This window comes from Danio aesculapii, chromosome 15 (genome assembly GCF_903798145.1).
Source record: "Danio aesculapii chromosome 15, fDanAes4.1, whole genome shotgun sequence".
NCBI lineage: Eukaryota > Metazoa > Chordata > Actinopteri > Cypriniformes > Danionidae > Danio > Danio aesculapii.
In genome coordinates, this window is record NC_079449.1 from 21,767,627 (window position 1) to 21,795,392 (window position 27,766).

The following is a 27,766-nucleotide window of genomic DNA, read 5'->3' on the forward strand; positions in this document are numbered from 1 at the left end:
CTGTTAACTGTGCGTTTATGTGGGATAGATCAAGCGCTTTTTTGTAATCGAACGGATCCGTCAGGAGAGAATTAGTTAGGCTAACGTTACTCTGAGAAGGATTACTCAAATTGGATTAGCAATTAGTTGAATGACTTTCTTCTAACGTTACCAATGCATCTCACGAAGTAAGATTTCATCAGGATGATTTCAGATTTCCAAAGGGCTTCGGCTATGACAACTGGCGAACTGGGCTCCTTGAACCGTCAATGGATTAAAAAAGGCTCTTCTGTGTCTCAGATTGCTGGTCTGCAAACACAGGTAACTTGTTTACAGATTTCACAAAGTGCAAGTTTAGTATAACGTTACATTTGCTAATAAACACTGCATACACTTTAACGTACTGTATACAGTAGTGTATACAGTACAGTAGAGGATCAAAGCCTTTCGTTCAAATTGTCCTAAACCAACGAACACCACCATTCTTGTCACATTGAGGTAACGTTATAGTTGGTTTTATATTGGCACATTCAGTGACAACTCGTGACACGGTTCTTACATTGTTTACCACGCTACTTTGATCATTTGGTCTGAAATCGTGTGTAAGTATGACTTCAAAACAACATTAGCACTATTTAATTGACTGTGAACAATGCTGTACTTTAAAAGTCATTGGCTGCTACTATGATATCCCTATTTAGAATTAGCAAAGAATACTTTTATTATATTATCAAGGAGAAAGTCTGAATGTGCAAATATAAAACCAACTTTACCCCAATTTTTTCTCTTGGGACATTTATGAAAGTTTTTGATCCACTTCAAATATTGACTTCTGTGTTTTTATAAACTGTAACTGTGCAATGTACTTCACAAGATGTTGACATTAATAAATCATCTTCTCTTTCATTCTCATTGATTATGACAATTATTATCACAGCTTCAGTTCAACAATGCAGTGGCACCGAGTGTCCTAAACCGAGCCACCCGTGTGGGACCCCCTTCTCCCATCGTGATAGAGAAACTTCTACCTCGTACAGAGAGGCAGGATGATATGGAGAGCTGCAGCAGCTCCTTACGGCTCTCAGTCCTGTCAGAAGAGCGCCTGCAGGCTGCTGTCAGACTCGCCAAGAGAGATCTACAAAGAAAACGTCAGGAATCCATCAACCGTTCATCCCTCGAACAAGAAGAAACACCCCAGACTATTATCCATGAAAGAACACACCGATAACGTTCCTCATGTGGTTTCCCCAAAGATGGCCGGTCCAAGGAAGCAAATAAAAACCGGTGCTCATGTGTTTGTTTATACACCTCAAAAGCCCAACAGCCAAATTAAACAGACTCAAACACCCATTAAAAACCCGATAGTCAACAGCAGTGAACCTCAGCTTGCACTGGAGATCCGGAAATTACAGAAGGAACTGAGCACGTATGTTCAAAGGGTAGAGCAGTTGGCTAATAAAGGTGAAATAATTGAAATATTTAAATAATTAAACATGTGAAATGTATAATGTATATATGTATATTTTCAAGATTTTTACATGTGGTGTTTTCTGCAGAATGTGTGGGTGGAGGCTCTGGAGCCTGATGAGAAGCAGAGGATGGAAATCCGGCGGCAGGAGCAAGGCGACTCGGCCTGCCCGTATGATCTTGTGTTACAAACAGCAGGTCTGTAAACACTAGCAGTTGTACATGCGCACTGTAATGGCACATTTTATACACTGACTTATGGTGACTAAAGAGATTTTTTTGTGAAGCAGCTGTTACCCTCCATTTAATCACCATGATAAAATGAATATTAATCTTATGAATATATACAAAAAATTACTGCCAAAAGACAAGTTTACAAAAAAAACTATTTTTTTTGTTGGGCTAATTAATGTACTAAATCTGTAGTGAATTTATTTTATTCACTGTTAATTTGCTTATTCACCCTAGTTAAATAAATGCAAGAATGTACTTTGTTTTATTTACCTGCATTATTTTCCAATACGATTACTAGCACATTTTAAACGTATATAAAACATTTTGAGAAATGATTTTTCTAAAGAACCCTGTTTTATTTCCATTCAACAATATAATACCCAATATAATTATCAAAACTACCTTCGGCTCATAGTTAGAATATATCAAATGTAGTCAGCTAGTCCTATCCCAAAGTTTTGAATATAGGTTTGGACATAAAACAACACAGCTCTTTTTCGACGCTCTTTTGGAAATTAATGACCTAAATTTTTTTAGATCAAAAGGCTTTAGAGTTCCGCAACTTAACTGTTTTTATGTTCTGTTCAAGGTTAAAGAAATAAAGGAGGATCTGGACAAGCTACGTTCCCAGAATATCAAACAGACAAAAAAGGTAGCAAAAACTTACTTTGACCAACAAATAAACATCAAAACATGTGGATATTTGAATCAGAAGCCATATAGAGGTTTCAAATGTTTCTGTTGTTGTCTTTTTCAGTCCAGGCCAATGGAGCGGCTGGCTGCTGCTCACCGGGGAGCTGTGAGAGCCATGCAGGTTTTTATCACCAGCTGTCGGACCCCGCAGAGAACAGAGTGCCCACCCACTGCAAAGAGCTGGGTCAGCTGATTCGCCAGCTTTCTCTCTGCTCCGCCAAAGTAGAGGTAGGACAAGGATCTGCCGTCCCAGAGACAGCGCTCGACATCCTGCAGAAATTAGAGGTGAATTAAATACACACTGTATGTTAATGTAAAATTAATAAAAACAAATACATAAAATGTAATAATGTTTTATTTGTGATCACTCAGGCGCTTGACTCAGCTTTAAGGAAGCAGGAGGCGACCAAAAATCGAGATGTGGATTTGCAGAATGTTAACCCAGTAAAAAAGACCTCCATTCAGGTCAGGGCTCGCAGCATGTCCCCTCCCCGTCCTGCTAGAGCCCCAGCTGAGAGGAACTTACAGAGACCTCGAAAACCAGCTGATGCCAAAAAGCCTGCTAGTGAGTCATGGTGATCAGGGTGATGCTCATTCTTCAAAAAAAACAACAACAAAAAAAACCACTGGACCACAAAACCAGTCATAAGTGTCCACTTATTGAAATTTAGGTTAAAATATATAAATTTAGATATGTATAAAATTTAGATTATATATATAGATATATTATATATATATATATATATATATATAATATATATATATATATATATAATATATATATATATATATATATATATATGGTTTGTTGAAATAGGACACTTTGCGGCCAAGATACTGTTGAAAATCTGCAATCTGAGGGGCTCAAATAATCTAAATATTGAGAACTCACCTGTAAAAGTTGTCCAAAGTAAGTTCTTAGTAAGTTACTAGTAATGAAATATAACCAAATAAAAAATTTATTTATAGAACATAATCTTCATAGAGTCAATTCTTCATAATTCAAAAAAAAAAATGGAATAATAAATTCGTAGTAACATAAATTTTTATTTTGACCCATACTATGCAATTTTTCCACCTGTTTTGTGATCCAGGGTCAAATATATTGGTGCTTTATTTATTAGGGATCTCAATAAACTACAATTTGTTGTTATTATTAATCATAGCTCTTTTATGTAGTTTTATTGCATACTTTTCATAAAATTAAGCAAACCACCTTTTCATTATTAATAATGACCTTTTATTCTGTCATTAGTGGCTATATCAGGCTAAGTTAACCTGACCATATGTTTACCGTATAACTTCTGTATGTCACTGCAATAGTCTCTATATTTTTTGAGTGACGGTTTGTCTAAAATGTGAATTATCACTGATATATGAATAAGTCCTTGAATTATGTATCTCTCGTGATGGTGATTTGTAGAGTGAGCTGGTTCTCCTGTTCAGGTTATTTGATTGCAGGCTATTGCAAAAAGAAAATCTGAGACTTTCATAATGTATTCAGGCAGCAGACTGGCAGGAAAATCCCCACAGGACCTCACAGGCATTGCTGAAGGAGCGCAATGATGTTTTGAAGGCAGGGCTAGAAAAGCCTCATCCATCATCAAAAACTGAGAGAGGCAAGAAGCACAGAAAACCAACAAACTACCAGTGCTATTAGCCAGGACCATGTTAAGGTAAAACTAGTTTTATTGTCAATTTATCAAAAGCTTCTTTAGTAAAGCCCACGTCACACTGTGTGGTTTTTATTTTATTATTATTAATTATTTTTATTTTTATAATCTAAAAGATTGTAGCTGTCAGACTGCACAAACTGACTCCCATGTCACACTGTAAGATCTCAGTTGTTATAATGTCAGACCAAATGACAATCAAGACGCGTCAAACATGATAATGCAGGAAAACTCACCGGAGTTTGACGTCATCCATCCATGTCACTTTCACTAACACATGCTCTCAAATAGTACCTCACAGCAAACTTGTAGCTGTAATTTTGCTCACAGTGTGTCTCTATAATAAAGCCAGAAAAAAGCTGTTTTGACATTTCCTGATTGCATGATCAGATTTGGCGCTCCTATTGGTTCTTGGTTTGATGCTCGCTGTAGCGGAAGTCACATTGCAAGAAGGTGTCTGAAATCTTCTGTCATCTCCAGAACTTCATCGCAGGGAAAATCTGGTCACAACGGCCATTAAGCGACTACCTAGGACTACACAAATCTTTCAGGATTTCCACAATTTGTCTCAGACAACCAAATTTCGTCAGAAATCATATCGTGTGAGCAGGGCTTTCATTATTGTAATTTGTAAAGAGATGAACAATTATTCAGAAGTTTTTTTTAAATAAATATTGTTTTTAGCAACGATATGTTAATTATATTGTTGCAAAAGATGTATATTTTAAATAAATACTTTTATTTTAAATACAAAACAATTCTAAAACTGATCTAAGTTTCCTAATGACTACTGAGCTGTAAAATAAATGTTTCTTAAAGCATAGATTGTCGTATTAGTAGGGCTTCTGAAGGATCATGTGACACTAAAAGTTTAATCACAGGAATAAAATACATTTTAAAATATATTATAGTAAAAACAGCCATTGTAAACTGCAGTAATATTTCACAATATTACTATTTTACTGTATTTTTACCATACTTCGTGACCATAAGAGAACTATTTTATAAACCAAAAATGTTCACAACCCCAAACCTTTAATCTGTTGTGAATGTTTGTTGATGTGATTTATTTTTCCAAAAATAATGAAAGTGATAAATCCACATTATGGCACATTCAGCAGGCCGGTCATGTTCGTGATGCCAATTTCCAGCAGCCCACTGTCTCTTCACGACTGAGGGAAAACCAGGTTCCCCAGAAAGAGTCCACTGTGCCTTGGATCCCAACATCCCCTCATTCTCCTCCTCGCCCACGGTCAGTACATCCTGCCCTCTTGATATGACACATGATATGCTTGAACCTTTGTGGTCTGCTAATACATATGCATATATTCACATGTAGTGCTGCGCCCAACCGGCCAGAGCCCAGATGTCTGTTCTCACCTCAAAAAAGCCCCGAAAAGCAGAAGCCACAAACTACATCCAGTACACAGCTCAGTCCTTCATCACCTGACAGGAAACAGGCTCAAAATGAAGCCCTCAGGTATGCTCAGGAGCTCTTGGTTTCTATTATTTAATATTAATTTCCAAAGAAATGTAATATATTCTCCATTTTTCATGCTAGATTACTGTCTTTCAAATGAAATGTCTGTTTTTTTTGGAACTTCCATTGAAAGTACTGAAAGTATTTTAATGCGCTACAAATAATTTATACACATAGTGGAAATCGAGTGAGAGGTACTTTGGGTTTTTATTTCTTCCATTATTTAAATAATGTTAATTGTATTATTTTAACAACATTAGTATCACAAGCAGATCTGTATGTTTTGTTCCTCTAGATTATCTTTCCCGAACAGTAATATTGAACTGTAATATTGCAAAACTCGAGTTTTTTGGGCTTGTTTGTGTTTCTTTTAAAAGTATTTTGTTAATTATACTTAGTTTCCTTTTAATATTGGATGGAACAACTGTGAGGACAATACTGACACCTCATTGTACCCAGCTGCACCATTGTACTTCTGTTTGTTTACACACTAGACAAAAAATGTAGTAGTTTGTTCAAAACTACTTATTTAAAATGAGCTGAAACAGCACAATTCTTTATGTTTTGGAGGCCAACAACTTAATTGTTTTATGTTTAATCCACTTAAATTTGTAACTTTGTTAACCTATTTCCTATATGTTCATTTTTACAGTGCAGTTTATTGGAAGCTACTCAAATAATTCACGCAGCACATCATGGGGTGTAGAAAAAAGGGATTTTTCTTTTAGAAATCACTGTGATCCTAAATTTTAGTGCTAATATAATAGTGATGGCACATTACATTACTGTTGAAGATGTTTTACTGAATGCTCACCCATAGAATTTGGAACAATAGTAGATGTTTGTTGTTTATTTGCGATAGACAAGCCTGGCTGGACCGTGTGACTGCGGACAGACTGAGAGAACTGAATCGTCTGAGTAAAGAAGAGGCTGACCGCATTAACAAACTCCGGTACAGCAGCTCCCTCATTATTATACTTAACCACTGGTTCAATGAACTGTACACGCAAAAAATGGATTTTGCTCCTTGTTTAATTTTGTTAACATTTGTCACAAAATTTCATTGGGTGCGATCAATTTAATTGACCAAATGAAAATGATCATAACCCGTTGCGATGGGGCTACTTGAATAATGAGGTCTGGAAAATCCACATCTAGACAAACTGGCTGGAAATATATTACCATAATTTATCAGTTTGAAAAAAGCCATTGTTTTAACATGTTATATACATGAATAAGCAGATATAATTGATTTTATTATTAGTTATTGGTATGTGTAAAATGTTAATATTTGTTTTAGTAAAAAACATCTGATACAATTTGAAATAAAATGTTGTCATTTGGTGGAAATAAACAAATGTTTTCACTTGTTGTGATTAAAATCAGAGTTATTGCATCAATATTGATTTCTTACCCTCATCTTAATATGTTTATGAACACCTGTTGCAAGCATCTTTTTTGTTATTTAATGCAGATGTAATGGAAATGTGAAACAAAAAAACATTTAAAAGTCTTTATTTACATGGCTATTCATTAAAATGAGCTTACGTCTTTCGGCAAACTCTTGCCTTCATCAGGGTAACAGAGAGAGAGGCATCTGGAGTTTCTTTTGAACAATATGGTCTCATTAGAATATCTAAACAATACTAAATTATGTTGAACACAACAATCATTATTAATTCAGCACAGAGAGAAAAAAATTATAATGAAAATGAAATAAAAAAAGATGATGAGTGTTATACAACATATTTCTCAAATAATACAATGTGAATGTATGTAGAATGAAATCACAAAAAGGTGTATATATAAACAAATAAACAAGTATAGTGTACAAATAAATGCACATAAGCATATATACACACACATACAATTGAAGTCAGAATTATTAGCCCCACTGCTTATTTTTCCCCCCCCAATTTCTGTTTAATGGAGAGAAGATTTTTTTCGACACATTTCTAAACGTAATAGTTTTCATAACTCACTTCTAATAACTAAATTAATTTATCTTTATGATGACAATAAATAATATTTGACTAGATATTTTTCAACACACTTCTATATAGCTTAAAGTGACATTTAAAGGCTTAACTAGGTTAGTTAATTAGGTTAACTAGGCAGGTTAGGGTAATTAGGCAAGTTATTTTATAACGATGGCTTGTTCTGTAGACTATCAAAAAAAAAATATAGCTTAAAGGGGCTAATAATTTTGACCTTAAAATAGCTTTTAAAAAATTAATAACTGCTTTCATCCTAGCCTAAATAAATCAACTAAGATTTTCTCTTGAAGAAAAAATATTATCAGACATACTGTGAAAATTTCCTTGATCTGTTAAACATCATTTGGGAAATATTTAAAAAATGAAAAAAAAAATAAAAGGGAGGCTAATAATTCTGACTTCAACTGTACACGCACACACACACACACACACACACACACACACCACACACACACATAGCCCGGTAGTCTAGTTGCTTTTATTGTATAAATCCAAAAGGTCTCTCTCTGTTTTAACTTTTTTATCCTGTCTCTCTCCCCCTTGTAGAATTATAAATATGCTTTATACCAACCATTTTTAATGTACTGGGATTGCTGTGACAACATTTTTATTTTACATTTGGAAAAGATGCTACTAGTACTTACAGCAAAATCATTTTTTACTTAACTATAAGTGGAATCTGAGAATTTTCAAGTGGCCTTTATTGTTTTGAGACATTTTTATGATCTATACAAATATAAATAATATTTGCATTAATGTATATTGATGTATGGGCATGGCAGGACCACAGTGGGTTCTCCGACACAATGGGCTGAGAGAGCCGAGCGAGCTGCTAAAGAGAGGATTCAACCTTTGTTGGATCAAGCTCAGGTAAACACATATCATAAACACATAAGATGTTTTTTCTCTAAATAATGTCTGACATGTTAGTCTGTCAGCAGGAGTTGTAATCCCTTGTAATACAAAGTATTCCACTGGACTATTTTTCTTTTGGGCATACTGTTAGCAGCTGTTGTGTGTGGATTCTGTCTGTAGCATTTCTTTCTTTCTGTCTCATGCTTGTACAGCGGGTGGCTGGAGCAGGAATTGACAGACTGAGAGCACAGCTGAAGGTTACAGATAAGGTGAGAAACTCACACTGTCTTTCACTCGTATTCTTGAAACAGCATTAAGACTTCGCAGTGAATATTTAATTTGGAGATATTCACATAACAAAAAATTGACACAGACACATTTTAGTAGTTTTAATAACTGTTTTCTGATAACTTATTTCTTTTTTCTTTGCCTTGATGACAGTAGATAATATTTTTCTCTTTATTTTGCGAGATATTTACTTATTTTGTATTCTACTTAAAGCGCAATTTAAAGACTTAACTAGGTTATTTAATTAGGCAAGTTAGGATAATTGGATGACAGGGATTTGTTCAATAGCCAATCAAAAAAATAATAATTCTTAAGGAGGCTAATATTGAGCTTAAAATTGTTTGTAAAAATGTGAAAAACTACTTCTATTCCAGCCAAACTAAAAGAAGTTAAAGCTTTCCCAGAAGAACAAAATCACTGGAATTACTGAAAATTTCCTTGCTGTGTTTAACATCACTTATAAAAAAATATTTGAAAAGAATAAAACAGATCGTGGGAGGGCTAAAAATGTTGCCTTTAACTTTTTGTTTTTAATTATTACTTCATTTCAACTGAACATTTTATATTCAAAAATATAAAATTGTACAATATTAATCTTAAAATTATGAACTAATATAATAAATAAATAAATAAATAAATAAAAGACACAAAATTGCGAGGTTTACATTGTTCCAGATTCAATGCATTCAACAGTTGTTAACATTGCAGTAATGCCTTTAACTTTATATGGAAAAAATAGACCATTTGAAAATTCTCAGTTTTTTAGTTTTATTTTTCATACTATTCATGGCATTTCCAATTTAAAATATGAAGTTTTCACATATAACATAGTTTTTAACATAAAATATTTAAAAGATGGCATTTTTCAGAGAAGTTTAAATTTATTGTTAGACAGCCCAATACCATAAAAAAAAGAAACCATGAGGAGGATTCATTTAAACATTTTCTTAAGCAATAGTTTGATATAGAAGAGTTTGATCTTGATATTATTCTGTGTTGTGTTGTAAATGCTCAGGCTGAGGGCAGGACAGACGTGCTGAGTGAAGCTCTTCTGGAGGATCTTCTGGAGGACACAGCTCAAGCTCTGTGGGTCACGCAGAGGCAGCAGGTGGCTGAGACGGATGCTGAGAGGAAGCTACAGGGCCCCACATTAGAGAGCATGCTGCTGAGGATGGAGGAGATGGAGGTCAGTGTGTGCTAAAGCTAAAGGCGTAGATTATAGGATTTGTGAGTTTGGAATGATCCTGCACTTTTTGTCATGTAATAGTCATAATATAGTCAGTAAGTCAGTGGGTCAGTAGGTCGTTCACATTAATAAATTACAAAATGAAAGCAAAAAAATGAATAATATTACAACATTTTATTAAAAGGAAGTGGTAGCTTTATAACAAGTTGTTGTTATTATTATTATTATCATCATCATCATTATTATTATTATTATTAAAACCTTTATTTTACCAGGAAAAGCACTATGAGGTTAAAAATCTCTTTTACAAGAGCATCCTGGCCAAGCTTAGGCAGTATACATACAGTTCACATTGGTTTAACAAACAACAGGTAATACCATTCATCCATCAAAAGCACATACATTGACAGTTAAAAACTATTCACAACATCTACAGGCCAATGTTTCAAACTCCAAATCATTTAAAATGTTTTTAAAAGCATGTAGTGACACCAACTTTTTAAACTGCAACTTGTTTGTTGGAGGTTATACCATGCTAAAGGTGCTGGATAATTAAAAGCCTTTTTTCCCATTTCAGTACACACCACTGATGCAGACAATAAATAGAAAACATTTTAAGAATTTTTTTATTACTTGTTATATATATATGTGTGTTATTATAGCAGGTATAATGTAATCTAATATTATTTGATTACATTTTATTATATTGTTAAAAAAGATTTTAAATAATATTTTTCTATAAAAAAAGACAATAATTTACAAATGTTGTTATAGTAAGTATACTATAATGGTATTATTACAATTTTATTTGTTTAACATTATTTTGATCATTTCTTTTTTTAAACAATATTATTAAAAGTAAATGTATTATTACTATTATAATATCTATTATAATAATAACTATTTTAATACCCCTTAATGATTGACTATTATTATCATAATGTTGTTGTCAAAAATCATTAAGATTTGTAAACATAATTATGTTTTTATACATTTTTTAAATTAAATTAATAAATTGTAAAAGTTATACAAATGATAATAATAATTTAAAGGTAAAGATCATTATAACAAATGGATTGTGAATTAAAAATAATTTACACATTTATAATTTATAATAATATTTAAAAAAATCTTATTTTTAGTTATTAGTTATTAGTTATTTTTGATTCTGTGATATTGTATGCATTTTTATTTTATATTATTGTTAAACTTAAACAAACCTCTGTTGTATTTATCCAGAGAGACCAGGACGAAGTGCGTCGGCGCCTTGCCATGGTCTCATACTCGGACCCTCTCATCTGGGAAAGAGGCACATGTGAGTCACAAGACACACAATAATAGCCATTCACATTCATGCCATTTCAGAGTAGACAGAAATACTGACAAAAGCAGTTATCAGGTGTCCTTTCGGGACAATCAGAAGGTCAGTCTCAGCATCTCTCCACTTTGTCCCTGAAGAGTCAGACAAGTATGTGCTCTGCATTTTATTTGCCTGACGTGAAGGCAATGCCCACCAGATGGCAGCAGTGTAACAGCTCCTGTTTTTATGTAGATTCGACAAGGAATACTTCCAGCTCCAGGCCAACCTCACCCCAACCAATCCGACTTACCAAACCAACCCAGAATGCACCCGCTACAGCCGACATCCTCCTGCAAAAGCCAGTAGAGATTGGGTGAGTGAATGCAGACTAAATAAATAGAGATGAATTGATAACAAGCTGTTGAATTGTTAATAAATAATGTACACCAAGGTAGTGATGCAATCAAAATGGTTTTGAATTATATTATAGTAATTTAACATTCTGGAGTTAATTATTCTGCTTATACTATAGTACTTATTAGGTGTGCAACAAAACAGACTAACTGTTTTTGGTTTTAGTCAAGATTTTGGTACATTTTAGTATATTTATCTGCACAATATATCGTTTCGACATTGATATCGCAATGTGCGAATATCCAATTAATCGCAGAGTTTGCAATTTTGAGTTATAATTATAATTAACCAGGATAATTATAATTAACCTCTAAATTTGTATTTAGAGATACAAATTACTTTTAAGGCATGTGACTATGTAAGATTTCAAGCTACTTTAAACCATTTGGACACAAGAAATGATCAAATTTGTAGCTTTAACAAAGATTAATAGTATTTTTAATTACAGTGATAACTATAAAGTGTTATTTCTTTAAATTTGATTACATGGCTAGTTTACATTTTACCTCAAAACCTTAATATCTTGAAAACCACAAAGATTTCATTTGTTTTTTTTAATATATTGTATTCATTTATGCTTGCAATTTGGTTATTACACTTTATAACAAGCACACTCTCTATGCATTCATTCATTTTCTTATCGGCTCAGTACCATTATTATTCTGGGGTGGCCACAGCGGAATGAACCCGGAACATGTTTTGCGCAGCGGATGCCTTTCCAGCCGCAACCCATCACTGGGAAACATCCACACACACTCATTCACACACATACACTACAGACAATTTAGCCTACCCAATTCACCTATACCACATGTCTTTGGACTTGTCAGTGGGGGAATCCGGAGCACCCGAGGAAACCCAGCGTGGAACACGTGTAGAACAAGCAAATTCCACACAGTAACGCCAATTGACCCAGCCGAGGCTTGAACCAGTGACCTTCTTGCTGTGAGGGGAACATGCTACCACTGCGCCAATAATGAATTATTTTCTAATAGTTATTTAAATCGTCTCATGAAATTATCATAATATCACACAATATATTGCACAACATATCGTTTCAGCATCGATAAAGCAATGTGCGTATCAGTAATAGTCACATCGTAGGATATGCAATGTTTGGATTAAAGTTGACCAAGAGCCACAGTTTATAACGCACAAGATTTATGAAGTCACTGTGTGTGTCCAACTATAGTGAAAGTGTGTTTTTAAGGCCTGTGAATGAGCAAGCATACAGGCACAAGAAATTATACCTTTTTTTAACTTTAATAACAGTATATTGTATTGGATTAGTTATACAAAGAAATCTAAATTATTACTTTACATTTGATTTTTCAATTTCTGTACCTGAATACTGACTCCCCAGAAAACCATGAAACACTGTATATTTCACTTTTAATTTTGCTCTATAGTATTTGTCTGATTTTTTTAAATGTATTCTATTGTATGCATGATTCACTCCCATATCAGACAGAAGTCAGTCTTAATGAATGATTACTTTTCAAATAGACCTGTTCAAGCTATCTGGTGAAATTCATATCACAGAAAAGCAAAATATCAAAATGTCATATTTTTCCAATGTCGTGCATTACTAGTATGTGGTGTGGGGTATGGTGATCAGTGGGCGCGGATGTATAAATCAGGCTTCAGTGTGAGTGAAATGCTGCTGAATAGTGGTAGGTTGATTTTTCCATGTGCTGATGGTTTTCTTTAGAGTTATTAGTAGAGCCAGACAGAATCTCTGGACATTTTTTGCTATTTCTGCACAGAATTTTGTCAAAAATATGCGGATTTATGTGGAATGATTTTAGGAGGATCATAACTAAAAACTTAATATATGAAATAAAATATAATACCTTTTTAACTTTTATTTAATGTTTACAATGCAAATTCAATTATATCCACTTATTTGGTAAACAAAGCAAGTCTCTCATATAATATATCTACCATATATCTACTAAAAGACAGAAAATATTGATTTACCAACTTGTATTGTACATTAATCATATGAATATTTTAGTTAATAATATAATTGAAATTAATTTAAAAACTGAATAAATATACATTTACACAAGTACATAAATAGACTCAATGATGGGGCTAAAAATCTGCAGTAATCTGCAGATTTCTGCATGTGCAGATTCTGTGTGGGCCTATAGATTAGTAACTAATACAGTTATGGTAACTAATAATCTTAACTTTTCTGAATGTACTGTGAGGCAATAATATGCACCTTTTGTAAAGCTGCTTTGAAACAATAATTATGGTGAAAAGTGCTATACACAAATAAACTTGAATGGAATTGAATTGAAAAATGATCACAGATAAAGTATATTCTGTTCTCAAGCTTGAATTCGCAGAATGGCTATAGAAATAGGGGGCGCATATCCTGGACGTCAGTAACATTGGGATCAGTCTCAATTTCATGTGAAGTGGCAAAGGAACAGTACACTGACCAGACTGTTTTCGCGCACTGTAATACTGTCTGTTTAGAGAATATTCATAACAGCCACAAGGAAATCCAATTTAAATATCTGCTGGTAAACAACCAGTCTCTCTCTTTCTCTCTCTCTCCACCTCCTCTTCATAGTTCGCCAGAGAGAGCAGGAAACCATGCTTCTTTCTGCTCAAAAGCTTTGGCAGCAGCTGCAGCTCAGTAAATTAATGAGGAAAATAAAAGATAATAAAAAAGGGACAGTCTTGAGGGCATGAGAGGCGTTTAAAAAGCCAGAGGGGCATGATGGGAAATTTAGTGGAACAGGTTCAATAGATACATTAGAAGATTAAAATGCATTCTCCTGTTGGGCTTCAGCTCACAGTGAGGCCCTTCGGCTCTCTGAATGCAGTGTAAACATTCGGCCTCCACTTTCTCTAGTTTCGATGTAGTAGCACAGTGTCTACACAGACTTCAAAGCATCATCTCGTGTCTAATCTCAGGGAATTACTGCAGTGTCTACAAGCCTTTCAAGTGTTCATTCTGTCTGCTACATACTCACGACCAGCACACCTATCAATAATTTACATTTGCGTGTGTTTATGTGGTAAATACATTTATAAAGGCGACGACAGATGTAAATGATTTTGAGCATTGCAGTTTAGAGAACAAACTAGTGTGGAGATGTAAGTGTGAGAATAAAGTGTAGTGTTGAATGTGCAATGTTTTTGCATAATAAGAGGTACTGTTTTATATTTAGCTTGTTTTTTCTGAATCCACGTTGGCTAATTTTTCAGAATGCCCCAAATCTTAAGTTGCAAATGTCTTGAGTTGCTGGGTTGAATTGAATTCGTGTGAAATATATCACTCATTTAAATATTTATTGCTGTGTATGCAGTATTTATATATGAAGTTTGGTAGAGTTTGTGTACAGTAAGGTTGGGTCGATAGACGATGTCGATGGCCGATAGACATCACGATGCTAAGCCGGCATCACGATTCTCCACGCCGCCCCCGTCGCAGCAGCAAACCGCTCACGAAAAATACACACTTAGGCCCCGTTTACACTAATACATCTTAGTTTTAAAGTGCCATTTTAGAATGAAAGCAATCCTCGTCCACACTGGCGTTTCATCTAGCATTTCTGAAAAGCCCTCCTTCCACACTATACTGCTGAAAACGCACATCACGTGACTACACACACACACACACACTCAAAGTCACACATGTCTGAGCTCCAGGCATTCAGCGGGTATTTTGAGCACAAAACGCCAGATTGTAGTGCACGTCAGACAGTTTATCAAGGATGTACCGCTGTATCGCATCTTACTATAGTTATTAAACAGGATATTTAATTCATCTTGTCTCTATCTAACGACTCTTCTGTCTTTTGAATCTATCAGGTAACGTGTCACAGCATCAGTACACTGCTTCAATCTTTCGCTTTTACACTTGTACTTTTGTTTACTTGTACATTTTAGCGAAAACCTCAGATACTGTTTATTGGTTCCTGTTGGTTGTGCACTTCTTTTTTTTACCAACCAAGTTTGTCAACGCCATTATAGGGACACAGATTACTCTGCCTATTCATTGCCAGTGAAAAAGTGATTGACAAGTGGTAATTTGTGTGTAACTTCTCTTTATTTTATGATTTGGTTATGGGTAAAACAAAATTCAATCAATCAATCAATCAATCAGTCAGTCAGTCAGTCAGTCAGTCAACCAGTCAGTCAACCAGTCAGTCAACCAGTCAGTCAACCAGTCAGTCAACCAGTCAGTCAACCAGTCAGTCAACCAGTCAGTCAACCAGTCAGTCAACCAGTCAACCAGTCAACCAGTCAACCAGTCAGTCAGTCAGTCAGTCAGTCAGTCAGTCAGTCAGTCAGTCAGTCAGTCAGACATTCAATCAAAAAAACACTTTAATCTGAGTGTACTTTTTTTTTTTTTTAGAAAATCAACACCTATAAGTAAAATAAAATAAGTGCTAGTACATTTATAAAATGCTTTATTTTGGAAAAAAGTTAGAAATGCTAAAATGTTATAAATTTTTATTAATTTGCAATTTTAATGTGCAGTATTAGTACATTTATTGTACATTTTATTGCACATTTTATACACACACACAAAAATGTTATACTTGTTTATTTTTTTATTATTTTAGTGTCCTTACTACAGTAAAAACAGCACATTTGAAAAAAAGTGTAACATTTATATATAACAAATTACATTTATAAGGATTTAGTATATAATATATTTATATAATAATATTATATTCTAACACAATAACTGCATATATTCCGTTAATAACAATTAGACATGGTTTTCTTTTTGTAGTCAATATTTTGTAATTCTTTTGTAGAGGCTATATCTGTTATGAAACTGTTATGACTGTGCTTCAGTGTTGAGCATTTGTTCACTGGTCTCAGGTCAGTAAGCATCATGCTTCACTAACTCTCCTTGTCCTTAAAAAAAGGCTCTGACTTCAATCTGGAGCCATCACAGATCGAGTGGCCAGGCACTGAAATCCTTTTATAGTAATATTTATGCTACCTCTCCAAATAAACACAGCCATTTTACATCCCAGACAGTAACCACAAGGACAGATTACACCAAGATGGAGATTTGTTTATTCTCCTATTTATTCTTGCACTTGGTCAGTTTTTTAATAAGTAAAATGTTTTTATTTTTATTTTTTTTCATTACAATTTAGGTACAAATATGTACCTTCAAGCTACAATATGGGCCCTTAAGGTTTTAATATTTAATTTTAAGGTACTATTGTGGATCCTTTAGGTACTAACATGCTACCTTTACGTACCAAAGTGTACCATTTGAAAGGGTTCCAGTCCAATGACAACTATTGTACCTTTATTTCTGGGAGTGTGTGCATTCACCATGGGTGTTTGGGTGAGCTGTCACGGGCTGCTGAGGATGGAGCCGGTGTGGGCTGTAGGTATTCTTCACTGCCCCTGATCTGAACTTTTGTTTAGATTTATTTATCCCCAGACAGTCACCTAATGCTGACAGAAAACAGTGGCTCCAAAATGTCACTGGACCTGGAGACTATTCTTCAGTCTCACTTGTGTTGTCTGTGTTGAAACATGAGTGATGGTTGTGAGTGCGATTAAGATCCTCTGGAGGAATCCTGGGCGCTGCAATGACTGATAGAGACACAGGCATCAAGGCTTTGGCAGCTGGCCAGAACAGAAACACAATACAAATTTGTTTTTGGGATTGATAGGTTTTTAAATACCTTTTGAAAGAAATCTTATGCTCCGCAAGGACATATTGGCAATATTGCCAAAAAAAGCTGTCATTTTTATGCAATGAACACTTAATGTAGATTACTTAAAGTACCTGTGTGGAAGTTTCTGAGACTTTAATTACATTATGTTGATGTGCTTTCCATTAAAACTGAATATTTAGTAGGGGGCGGGACTTTCTTTTTGTTCATTAATTCTCCAATCAAACTAAAGGTAAGGAGGCATGGTTAAAAATATTGTGGCTGAAGCCGTAGAAGGACCGCCACTCCAAAAGTGGAAGCAAATAGTCAGACTTGTTTTCAGTGGATTCATTTACATGGATTAACAGTTTACCTTAATTATAACAATGTGCGCCAGCAAAATATAAATTGTACATTTTGATTTCAAACAGACTTAACATAAATTAGGGGTCATAAAACAAGATAAAATAAGAAATGTCAGTGTTTTTTTATACAGTGAAGACGGGGATGGGCAAACATACATTGAAATGTATTTTAAAATTAAATACCAAATACCTCAATTTTATGTGTATCAAAATAAACTACAAAATACAGCAGCCACAACAAGGGACATTTTTTCGCAAACTTTTTATCAATCGGCATATTTGATCAGTCCCTTCACCATTAAACTGACTTAGTGAAGTAAACCATGTTTAACAGCAACAGTGTTTCTCTGAGCAAGTTTAATTCAGCTTCTCTGCCAATTCTATCACTACCCCTGTACATGAGAGGTATTCATAAACTTGTGTTTCTCTTTCATTTTAGTATAACTTTTGTACAAATTTCATACAGAAAGTCCTGTATTGAATATGATCTCTTTAATCACTGTAAAAATCATGTAATGCACAGAATGAGTTGGAATATAACACTCTCTTCATTGTGTTTCCATCATTGCGTGGCCAGTAAAATTGCGACCATCTCTTATCAGTCTTAAAATTTAGGGTATATTAAGGGTAATATATGAAGAGGTTACTTAAATTCTTTGTTCACGTAATTTGTTTTAATCAATTTTTTTGCGATTGAAATCTTTAATAATTCATGTAAAAACATAAATCCTGAAAACTACTAAAATCTCCAGTTTTAGAAATTTCCATAAATCATCTTTTTTTTCAATTGTACTCTTCATTGCACAACATAACTCCATTTTTTAGAGATCATGTTTTATCCGTTTTTGCAAAAAAACTCAACATATACATTCTGCTGCTGCCGTGTAATGGGAGTCTAGAGTTTTTGACCAGTCTGTATAGACTGGAGTATTATTACATTTTTGTGTCTAATTTACTGTATTGTGCCACTTTGACATCTTTAGACTGACATCTTTCCTATTCATTAACTTTACAGTGCACCTGCAGATCAACCACTGGCATTTTGAAACGGCCAATGAAGTATTGTAGGAATCGCCACTGTAGAACTTGTTTCAATGTGATTTGTCTTATTTTCTTGCAATCTACATCAGCAATCCATCCAAAACTACTATTACTTATAAATTTAACTGGAAGTCTCTGTTTACTCCCTTAGTCAACACCAGTCAATCTTCCTCTGCATTTCCACCTGCAGCACAGACACTGAGAATGATTATGTGCTGAAGGCTCCAGATCTTAAGGACTAATATTATATTCCATCTCATTTCTGAGGCCACATTTTGATGATGTCATCATGTAGACTTCTTACAAAGTATTTTACAGTATTTTAAAAATACAAGATACTAAAGTATTTTGATACAAAATATTCACCCATTTTTAAAAACTCTATCAAATACCAATTACAATAAACTATTTTGTATTTAAAATACATATTTGAAATGAATGTATCATAATACTGCCCATCCCTGAGTGAAGATCAAAGCCAACCAAAGCAGTCATTGATTAATTTGGTCCATTCAAACAGCTTGTTTATTCAAGAACGAAGTAAATAGGTTGTTAAAGTTGGTTATCATTGGATTCAAAACACATTTATTTTGAAAGAAAACACTGCTGTGCACTGTTCAGAGACACAAGGGTTCTGCTGTGGTTTTATATTTTCACTAAATGGACAATGTTCTAAAAAAACAGACAAGTAGCAGACAAATGACTAAAATAACACAATATGATCACAATATAAAATCAAACATATGTCCACAGGCCAATTAGTTAAAATCAAGCACACATTAAACATGCAATACAAAGTAAGACCTACATGGTTTAATGGTGTACTAAGATTTTTACACAGCACTGTAATTAATAGTCATGGCAGTTGAATCAATCCAAAGCAACTTACATTATACACAGCGGCATCACCTTACTTTAAAAGACAAGAATATGGCAATACTTTAGGATGCTGATGAAAAGTTGCCTGCTAGCCAATTAACACTATATTTTATGTCTTTGACTTATGTCAGTTATAGAAAGCTTTTTGCAGCTTTGCCAATCATGCATCCAATATCTGAATCCATCCACCTTATGTTATTGCCAGAGCAGCACAGACAGAAGTACAAATGCTCACAGGGAAATGCGCCGAGTGGTACGTAAGGTGATCACTCAACGTAGAAGTATAAATCAGGCTTTAGCAGACCATAATGACAACTTGGCAACCGCTTCTCAATGAAAAGCCACATAAAAGGACATTACTCTGTTAATCAGAAAGTAACAGTCAATCTACTCATCAGCTCTCTCTTAATGTCATCCATTCTTCCAGCCTTCATCATTAATTTTCTCCTTATGCTACAGTTTTATATATTAGAGTCAATCTAATGCTTCAGTCAAACTTCATCCTTTACAGCAGCTTATTTACATCAGAATGGACGATTATTGGGCGGATGTGGCCGAGAAAGATAAAACTGCTGGAAAATGAATTATGCAAAGCATTATGGTAATTACTCAGCTTTTAGTACAGCAACGAAAGGCCAAGGCCGAACAGAGGATTTATGCTGGGAACCCAGTAATATGTATTTGCGGATGAAATGTACCACTAGAGGGGGCAACGTCTGGGGGCTTTTGAGGAGCGGGTATTGGCCACTGATGTTGATTAGCATGCAGAGCTTATTATTTGTTGTCTAATCTCTGATTACCTGTGTAGACGACACACTGCTTGAGACCGAAACACTGAGGAGTTTGTAAATGGCACACACAAACCAATTGGGGATTTAAACTCTGATTCAGAATGTTGCCCGCAGTTCATTTGTCACTGCTCGACTGGTTGCAAAAAAGCCCTTACTGCAAAACAATAGAGAGCTGCCAGTGTGGCTTAGCTTTTTAGCTTTGTTTTTTTTTTTGGTTGGTATTATTATTCCGAGAAGCATTTTGGCTTGTTGGAGGATGTTCAGGGGCCAGGGGGAAAAGCTAAAAAGCTCTGCCGGAGCATAATCAATCATCATGCCCGATTTGTAATGAAACTCAATACGTGTGTTTGCTTCTCGCTTTTTCTCCCTCTGTGATTTGTTTTGATTTTTCTATCAGTGGGTTGTGGAGTCAAGTGTCATTTGATGCTACCCTAAAAGCATCAAACGGAGCGATCTGAGCTTTGAAATCACCAGCCACTCCTCTTCCATTCCAGGCCATTTCAGTGCACTACTTTAACATCAGCGTTTCTCACAAAACGATACAATACAATACAATACAATGCACTGACAGAAAGCATCCAATGTGGATCCTGATATAAAAGAACAATTCTGTTCTTTTTCAGTTTTTTTTCTCAATTTGACATGGTATTCGGAACAGGTTGAACTGGGTTTGATTTTGTTCTTGCAATGCACTTTGTATGACAAAGGAATCCAGCAAAGAACATTTCAGCTACTAAACTACACTGAAAACAAATATTCTTTGGATTTACTAAATGTTTTAAAGGTAAGTGGTTGCAAACTATTTATATGGGTCGAATTTAAACAAACAAATTTCAAATTTAGTAATGTTTAACTTCAGCCTATATAAATTATTTGCAACCACTTACCTTAAAAAGATGTAGTAAATCCAATAATTTTTTTCAATGTGTAAACACATATGAGAAAATAAACAATGACCAAACACAAGAAAATTATTAAGAATGCAATTTAAATAAAAAATAAAAACAAATTAAAACTCATTCAAATTATTAACAAGAACAACAATAGTTACTCATTATGAAATAGCCTTGCTCAGAAACTATAATTCATTCATTCATTCATTTTCTTTTCGGCTTAGTCCCTTTATTAATTTGGGGTCGCCACAGCAGAATGAACCGCCAACTTATCCAGCACGTTTTTATGCAGCGGATGCCTTTCCAGCCGCAACCCATCTCTGGGAAACATCCACACACACCCATACACTACGGACAATTTAGCCTACCCAATTCACCTATACCGCATGTCTTTTTACTGTGGGGGAAACCGGAGCACCCGGAGGAAACCCACACGAACGTAGGGAGAACATGCAAACTCCACACAGAAACGCCAACTGACCCAGCCAAGGCTCGAACCAGCGACCTTCTTGCCGTGAGGCGACAGCACTACCTACCGTGTCACTGCGTCACCAAAAATCGTAATGGTCTCCAAAAACTGTTTTTAATTGTATGTGTGGCGAGTGAGGCGGGGCCGTGAGAGCGTACGAGGTGGGTGGCGTGAGTGAGATAACCAGAGACACCTGGACGCATCACCTGCCTCGAGTGTCATGGAGGAGTTCTGGAAGCTAAAAGGAGGAGAGACGCCAGTGCTGGGAGAGAGAGGACCGGGCCTTGACATATTATGTGACTGTTGCTTTCAGTTTGACGGCAGTCTCCGTGAGAGTCGAGGCAGGTGATGCGTCCAAGGGTCTCTAATTATCTCATTCATGCCACCTGCCTCAGACTCCCTTACAGCTCTCGGCCCCACCTCACTCGCCATGGTATGTAACTGTGTTTTTTTTTTTTTTTGAACTATTACCCACTCTCAGATAGTTTCTTCTTGTTTAAAGTGTAAATCTAACAAAATTTTGTGAGGTTTAAAGGGAAAACAAGAAAATATATATATTTTGGTTTGATAAAACCAACAAAGGAGGGATAAATCCTCTGAAAACAAAGTCTTATTAGCTCAGACATCTTTGCTGCTTTTATCTTGTTTATTTTTGCCTGTGTTGACTGCTTTTGAATCACTGCTTCTTGAAGCTCTAAAAACTTTTATGAAGCTTTTGTTTCAAACCAGTGGATCGGAGCTTGAATGAAATTAGTAAGGTCATGTGATTTCAGTGAACGGGGCTTTGTTACGTCATTAATGTTTAGAAGATTTAGGGATTTTTTCTGTTGGGTCAAACTGAGTAATACTGAGATTCTCCCCAATGCCCCATTCACAGTTTTTATAGTTTTTACCTTTATCATATCAGTTTGTAGTAGAGCTGCACAATTAATCGAAAAAAGATTGCAATCTCGATTCGACCCCCTAGACGATCTTAATCCAGCATGTCTACGATTCTGCAAATCATATTTTCAAGTTCAGGAGAGAAGCAAAGATGGCTGCACGAGTCTTTTCATTGTATCACATACATTGCTCAGCGACATGGACACCTCCAAATGATGTTGAAAGATTCACATACTGTATTTAAAAGGTATAGTTCACCTAAAAATGTCATTTTTGTCTTCATATAATGCTGTATTCGCGGCCGGGAAATCACACGTGACGTGAGCTGCTGACCGTGAGCTGTTATCACAGAGTGCGGGCGCGCGCGTCTACTTTAGTGAACAGAACCTGCATAGCCTGTGAGTAACATGTAATAAAGTTGTAAATAATCTTCAGTTTGTGGCACAGAGGGATTGTTTGACAGCCGCGCGCGAAAATGAAACCGAAAGCATGCACATTTATATGATTATATGGCATTTTAGAGTTATGATTGCGACAAGCATTTGGTATGTTTTACTTAATAGCGAACACAAAGTGTTGTGCATGAAAATAAATGTTTACAGTGTCAGTATAACTACTCTAGCCTATGTAATGTTGATTTTACCAGTGAATTGAATTGTTTAATAATGTTGTCAATGACATATTGCAAGCATAGGCCTATATCTCAAACACAATTCAACATCAGAATTATTATAAGTAGAATAGAATTATTTATAGAAACCAGTAGACCTACACATAATATTATTATTGTTGTTTTACCATATGTTTGAGAAAAAAACAATAATAATTGCCGACCCATATTAAGCTTTATTTTACACCTACAGAATCGTGAGAAAATCGTGATCTTTATTTTAAGCAAAAAATCGCAGTTCTCATTTTAGCCAGAATCGTGCAGCTCTAGTTTGTAGGTGTTTTATTGACACATTTGTAAAACAAAAAGGAGTAATAATTAATAGTATCTTGTCCTGTTTAGCAAAGCCCACAATGGAACAAACAATATAAGCCTTAAAATTGATAAAAGAATGCATATTATGCAGACCCTTAAAGGAATAGTTCACCCCAAAATGAACATTTTACTAGTTTTTTTTACTAGGACTTTCAAAATATTTGTTTTTTTTTATTATGACAGTCAATGGTAACAGGTGTTTAGCTTTTTTCAAAATATCTTATTTTGTTTTCAATAGAAGAAAGAAACTCATAAACATTTAGATTATTTTTTTTGAGTGAACAGAAAATATTTTGGTTGCTTTTCCATGGTTTTGGCCAACAGCATGTAGTGTTTTAAATGCTTCAAAACAGCAAATCATTTTGCAAAGCAATTGGTTCAATTTTGAAGCTTTAAAAACATTGTTTTTCTCACATAAGTACTGTACAGTGCTATTGAATATTACATCACAAACTCTATCTGAAAGAGGTTTTCTAATGCGGGAGTATCAGCAATAGAACGATAAAGGAGACACTGCTGATAAGCGCTGATATCTTCTAATGTCCTGTGTCCACCCAGAGAGGTTATGGGAGTTGGAGGTCTTTATAAAGCAACCAGCACATCTGAGAGATTGTGTGATCCCTCACTTTTCATTCAAAGCTCAAAGAGATCAATGCGGGGCCCATGGTGAGGCTGTGCCTTTTGGTTTGATCCTCATTCTCTGTTCTCTAACCTTTTATTCCAGACCGTCGTCTATTTTTTTCCTTTTCTCCATCTCTTTGTCCATCTAACCTTGTCCAGCTAATCTCCGTCTCCCCGCTCGACTGTAACCTTGCTGCTGGTGAAGGCCTCTCACTGGATGAAACGCAGCAAATTGGAGCCCTTTGGCTTTATTGGTTTTGATCTCTGGCTTCTGAATATTGATGGAGCATTGACCATCCAGAATGTCATCCAGTGACTTTTACACGTCTCATTTCTGTTTGCTCAACTTTATTGCAGCTGTCTTTACCCATTACTCCTGATGTGTTCAGGTCAAATAGTATTCGTCAGTCCTGTGCTCTGCTGCTTGTCTGGCTCATTCTGTTTTCCTGGGAAGAGCATCAGTATTTAATGAAGCTTTACATTTGATCATGAAACTGCAGAGTTATGTACAGGAAAAAGTATTTAGAATGGAAAAATATATAATGTACAGTACAGTTTCCTCTAGGATTTTTTCCAGCTGTGGTGGCAGACCTTTTACACAGATCTCCCAACTACCTATGGTTATTTGGAATGACAAATGTCATGAGCGCAGTATTACAAGTCGTGATCGCATTTATGTAATACGAGTATGCGAATCACTTTGCTTGCATGCCGATTTCCTCTGTTCATGCGCAAAACTTCTTGCACGCCCTGAATTCTACGCTGGTCAAGCGCAGATTTTCTTGTGCGCTCTCAAATAAATGCTGCTGAAGTGCGATTTAGGGCATTTATGTAACAAGTATGTATCCAACATTCATTAGATTTGCTCTGAATATTTATGAATGTCTCCAATAGATCTACAGAGCGGCATTAATGCGTACTAAAGTAAAGTGAAACGGCTATAAACTCCAGCAAGATAAAGTCTTTGTATACAGAACCAGAGACCTTTATCTATAAATGAAGTATAATTATGGAAACTGTGTTCATCATAATTGAAGCTACGTTGTGTTTGCTGGCCTCACACATCGCGCAGCCTAGACAGTCAGTCAGCATGTCACTTTAAAGGGTTAAACAAATAATGCACAGCACTACTAAGATTACAGAAAAGTTTGTGCTGTTATAATTCATTTACATTTTAATTTGTTTTGGTGCATTATTCCACCACCCACACTCGTCAACGCTACCAAGCTGACCAATCACAGAGGTTGTGTTATGCGCCGTCTCGACATGTGGTTACATTTTTTCAGAGCTCAGCATCAGTCACGGCGAGGAGTGTGAAGGCTGCACCAGACTATACGCTGTGCTCGACGCAGAAGTGTAAACAGAGCAGGGTCATGTGACTCCACACGCAGTAGGGACAGTAATTGAAAAAATTGACCTAGATCAATTATAGGTTCTGAATGTCGATTTAGATTATGCCAAGCCCTAACATGACATGAGAAATGATAATTTAGTATATTTTATTTTGAATTCTTCATTATTATTATTATTATTATTATTATTATTAATATTAATAATAATAATACCTGAAACAACAGTGTTAATAATTATAGTAATAACAACGGTTATCATTATTATTTTTATTAATAATAAAAATAATGACATTTATTTATATATATATATATATATATATATATATATATATATATATATATATATATATATATATATATATATATATAAAACAACATACAACAAGACAACTACTCAAATATCTATGTTTAACTGCACTTATTATATATGTTATGATCATCTGTAATTTTTTTTATTTAAATGATTAGTCATTTGCTTGTGACTTGTGTTTTGGTTTCCATTTAAATGAAAAGCTTGACACACCTGTAATGCTTGAAAACAAATGTTTGAAAATATTTGGTAGAAATAAATTTGTATTAAAATGCATAAATTTGGGATCATTTGGTACAAAACTGTTTATCTTTAACTACACATTTTCTTATTAACATGAAGTCTGTATTTATTTAGATTCAGTGTTAGCTTTTAATAAATAATTACTATAATGATTCAAACCAGTATGAAGAATTATCATTTTGAATCTGATTATATTCGTTGCAAACTTTTTCGTTCAAGTACTGTATACTACTTTATAATTAACTAGATTTATGGCAAACTTGCATGTGAAAAATGTGGTACAGATGAAAAACACGTTTCCCCACATAAAAATGTTTCAAAACCACACATTTTGTGGGTTTAATACATGTTACATGTGTTTTTCACTTGGGATTTTAAAAGGGGAAGCTTATGTGATGCCAATGATAAACCTTTGATTGACAGAACTGGTTCACAAGACTCATTTGCTTGTGAATCAGACCTCACTGGTTGTGCTGTTTGTTGTGTATTAGAAATGGAAACCATGAATTGTTATAAATGTGTCGTTATTCATATTCTCAGTTTGTTCCTCATCAGATGGTTATCTTTACACTTTTGAAATTCTAATCACCCTTCATGCATGCTGTGGCACCAAGTTCTTATTTATTTATTTTTTATTCAGTGTTAACTTCCACCCTGTTGTTGTTTGCCTCCTTTTTATTATTGAATCTTCTCTAAGAATAAATTCCCTTACATTTTCCTTTTGCCACATGATGCTATCAGCCAAAAACACCAGAGCATGTACACAAGTCATCCCAGCATTGTGTCTGCTCGCATAAATCACATGCGGCGCTGACAGGGTTTTTTTTTTTGTGATTGTGCTGGTGTTGACAGGAGGAAGGGGTGGAATTTGGTCATTATTTTTGGCTCTCTACTGTGCCTCGCCAAGCTTATTTTGACAGAAGAAGCCTGGAAAGCCTTTGTCCAATTGTCTATACATGCATTTCCTCATTTCTTCTTGCATAACTGCCCAAATTTCTACAAGCACCTTGTATGACGTGTCTTTTGTATATCTACGCAGCTAAATTAAACAAGGGATTTCTGCTCATTTGAATCCCTAATTTGGGTGCTTACCTTGACTGTTCTTGCTGTTTCTGGTCACACCGTGCAACCGGTCAAAGTTTGACATTATTCTCCTGGTGGTGTTGAATTCCTCACTTCTCCAGAATGACACAGCATGCCTGAAACGCTTGAGGTAGCTGTTAGCTGGAGCAGTATTCTATTAGCCGCACAAAGAGGGTGCCTTGCGGGACCAGTAAAGGGGAAGTGATTGCACAATAGCAGAGCCGGCCCCCATAATGTTCCATTAGAGAATAAATGGCCCTTGTGCGCTGTCGGCGGCCTTGCGCTTTAAGTGTCTAGACTGAGCTTGCGTCCAATATTTGTATTAAAGGCAACCCGGAATGGGAGTTGTGAGGTGTCTCTTACTTCTGCTGCTAAATATGGACGTGGAGAGTGTTTGTGCTTCTGAGAGTCTGATTAAATCCAAGTGTACCCAACATAAGACTCGGGTCACATGGAAGAGGAGTTGAGATGTTTAGATTAGTACCACTTGAAACAAATGGGAATATTAATTTAGAGTATTAATTAGTTGTGATCGTGTTTGGATCGGTCTTTAATTCCCTTAACAGTTGAAGTGGCTGTTTAAAGTGTGAGTAAATCTCACTGATGCTGCTTATTTGGCAGTTATGGGGTAT

The 27,766-nt window shown here is 35.1% G+C and overlaps 1 protein-coding gene and 1 long non-coding RNA gene across 3 annotated transcripts in view; one reads left to right on the top strand and one right to left on the bottom strand.

The window, feature by feature from the left end:
• Positions 1-27,766, top strand: part of kiaa0753 (KIAA0753 ortholog) — a 38,587-nt gene that overhangs the window by 117 nt on the left and 10,704 nt on the right. Inside the window, 21 exon segments of the mRNA XM_056474358.1 lie at positions 1-300; positions 917-1,197; positions 1,199-1,440; positions 1,536-1,543; positions 1,545-1,601; positions 1,603-1,644; positions 2,270-2,332; positions 2,438-2,501; positions 2,504-2,658; positions 2,746-2,938; positions 3,878-3,900; positions 3,902-3,961; positions 3,963-4,049; positions 5,168-5,298; positions 5,386-5,526; positions 6,389-6,478; positions 8,306-8,393; positions 8,591-8,647; positions 9,682-9,852; positions 11,092-11,167; positions 11,405-11,525. The exon segment at positions 1-300 is cut by the window's left edge and continues 117 nt beyond it. Of these exon segments, the coding sequence (XP_056330333.1) occupies positions 184-300; positions 917-1,197; positions 1,199-1,440; positions 1,536-1,543; positions 1,545-1,601; positions 1,603-1,644; positions 2,270-2,332; positions 2,438-2,501; positions 2,504-2,658; positions 2,746-2,938; positions 3,878-3,900; positions 3,902-3,961; positions 3,963-4,049; positions 5,168-5,298; positions 5,386-5,526; positions 6,389-6,478; positions 8,306-8,393; positions 8,591-8,647; positions 9,682-9,852; positions 11,092-11,167; positions 11,405-11,525 (2,267 nt within the window). The 5' untranslated portion in view covers positions 1-183.
• LOC130242285 (uncharacterized) lies at positions 9,759-27,381 on the bottom strand. Of its 2 annotated transcripts, none has more exons than XR_008838957.1 (4): positions 27,144-27,381; positions 11,237-11,502; positions 11,073-11,150; positions 9,759-9,831 (listed from the first exon to the last, which is right to left on the bottom strand). It is a non-coding gene; the product is annotated as an uncharacterized LOC130242285 (long non-coding RNA). The 2 variants fall into 2 exon arrangements; XR_008838958.1 differs by having other exon boundaries at positions 9,767-9,828.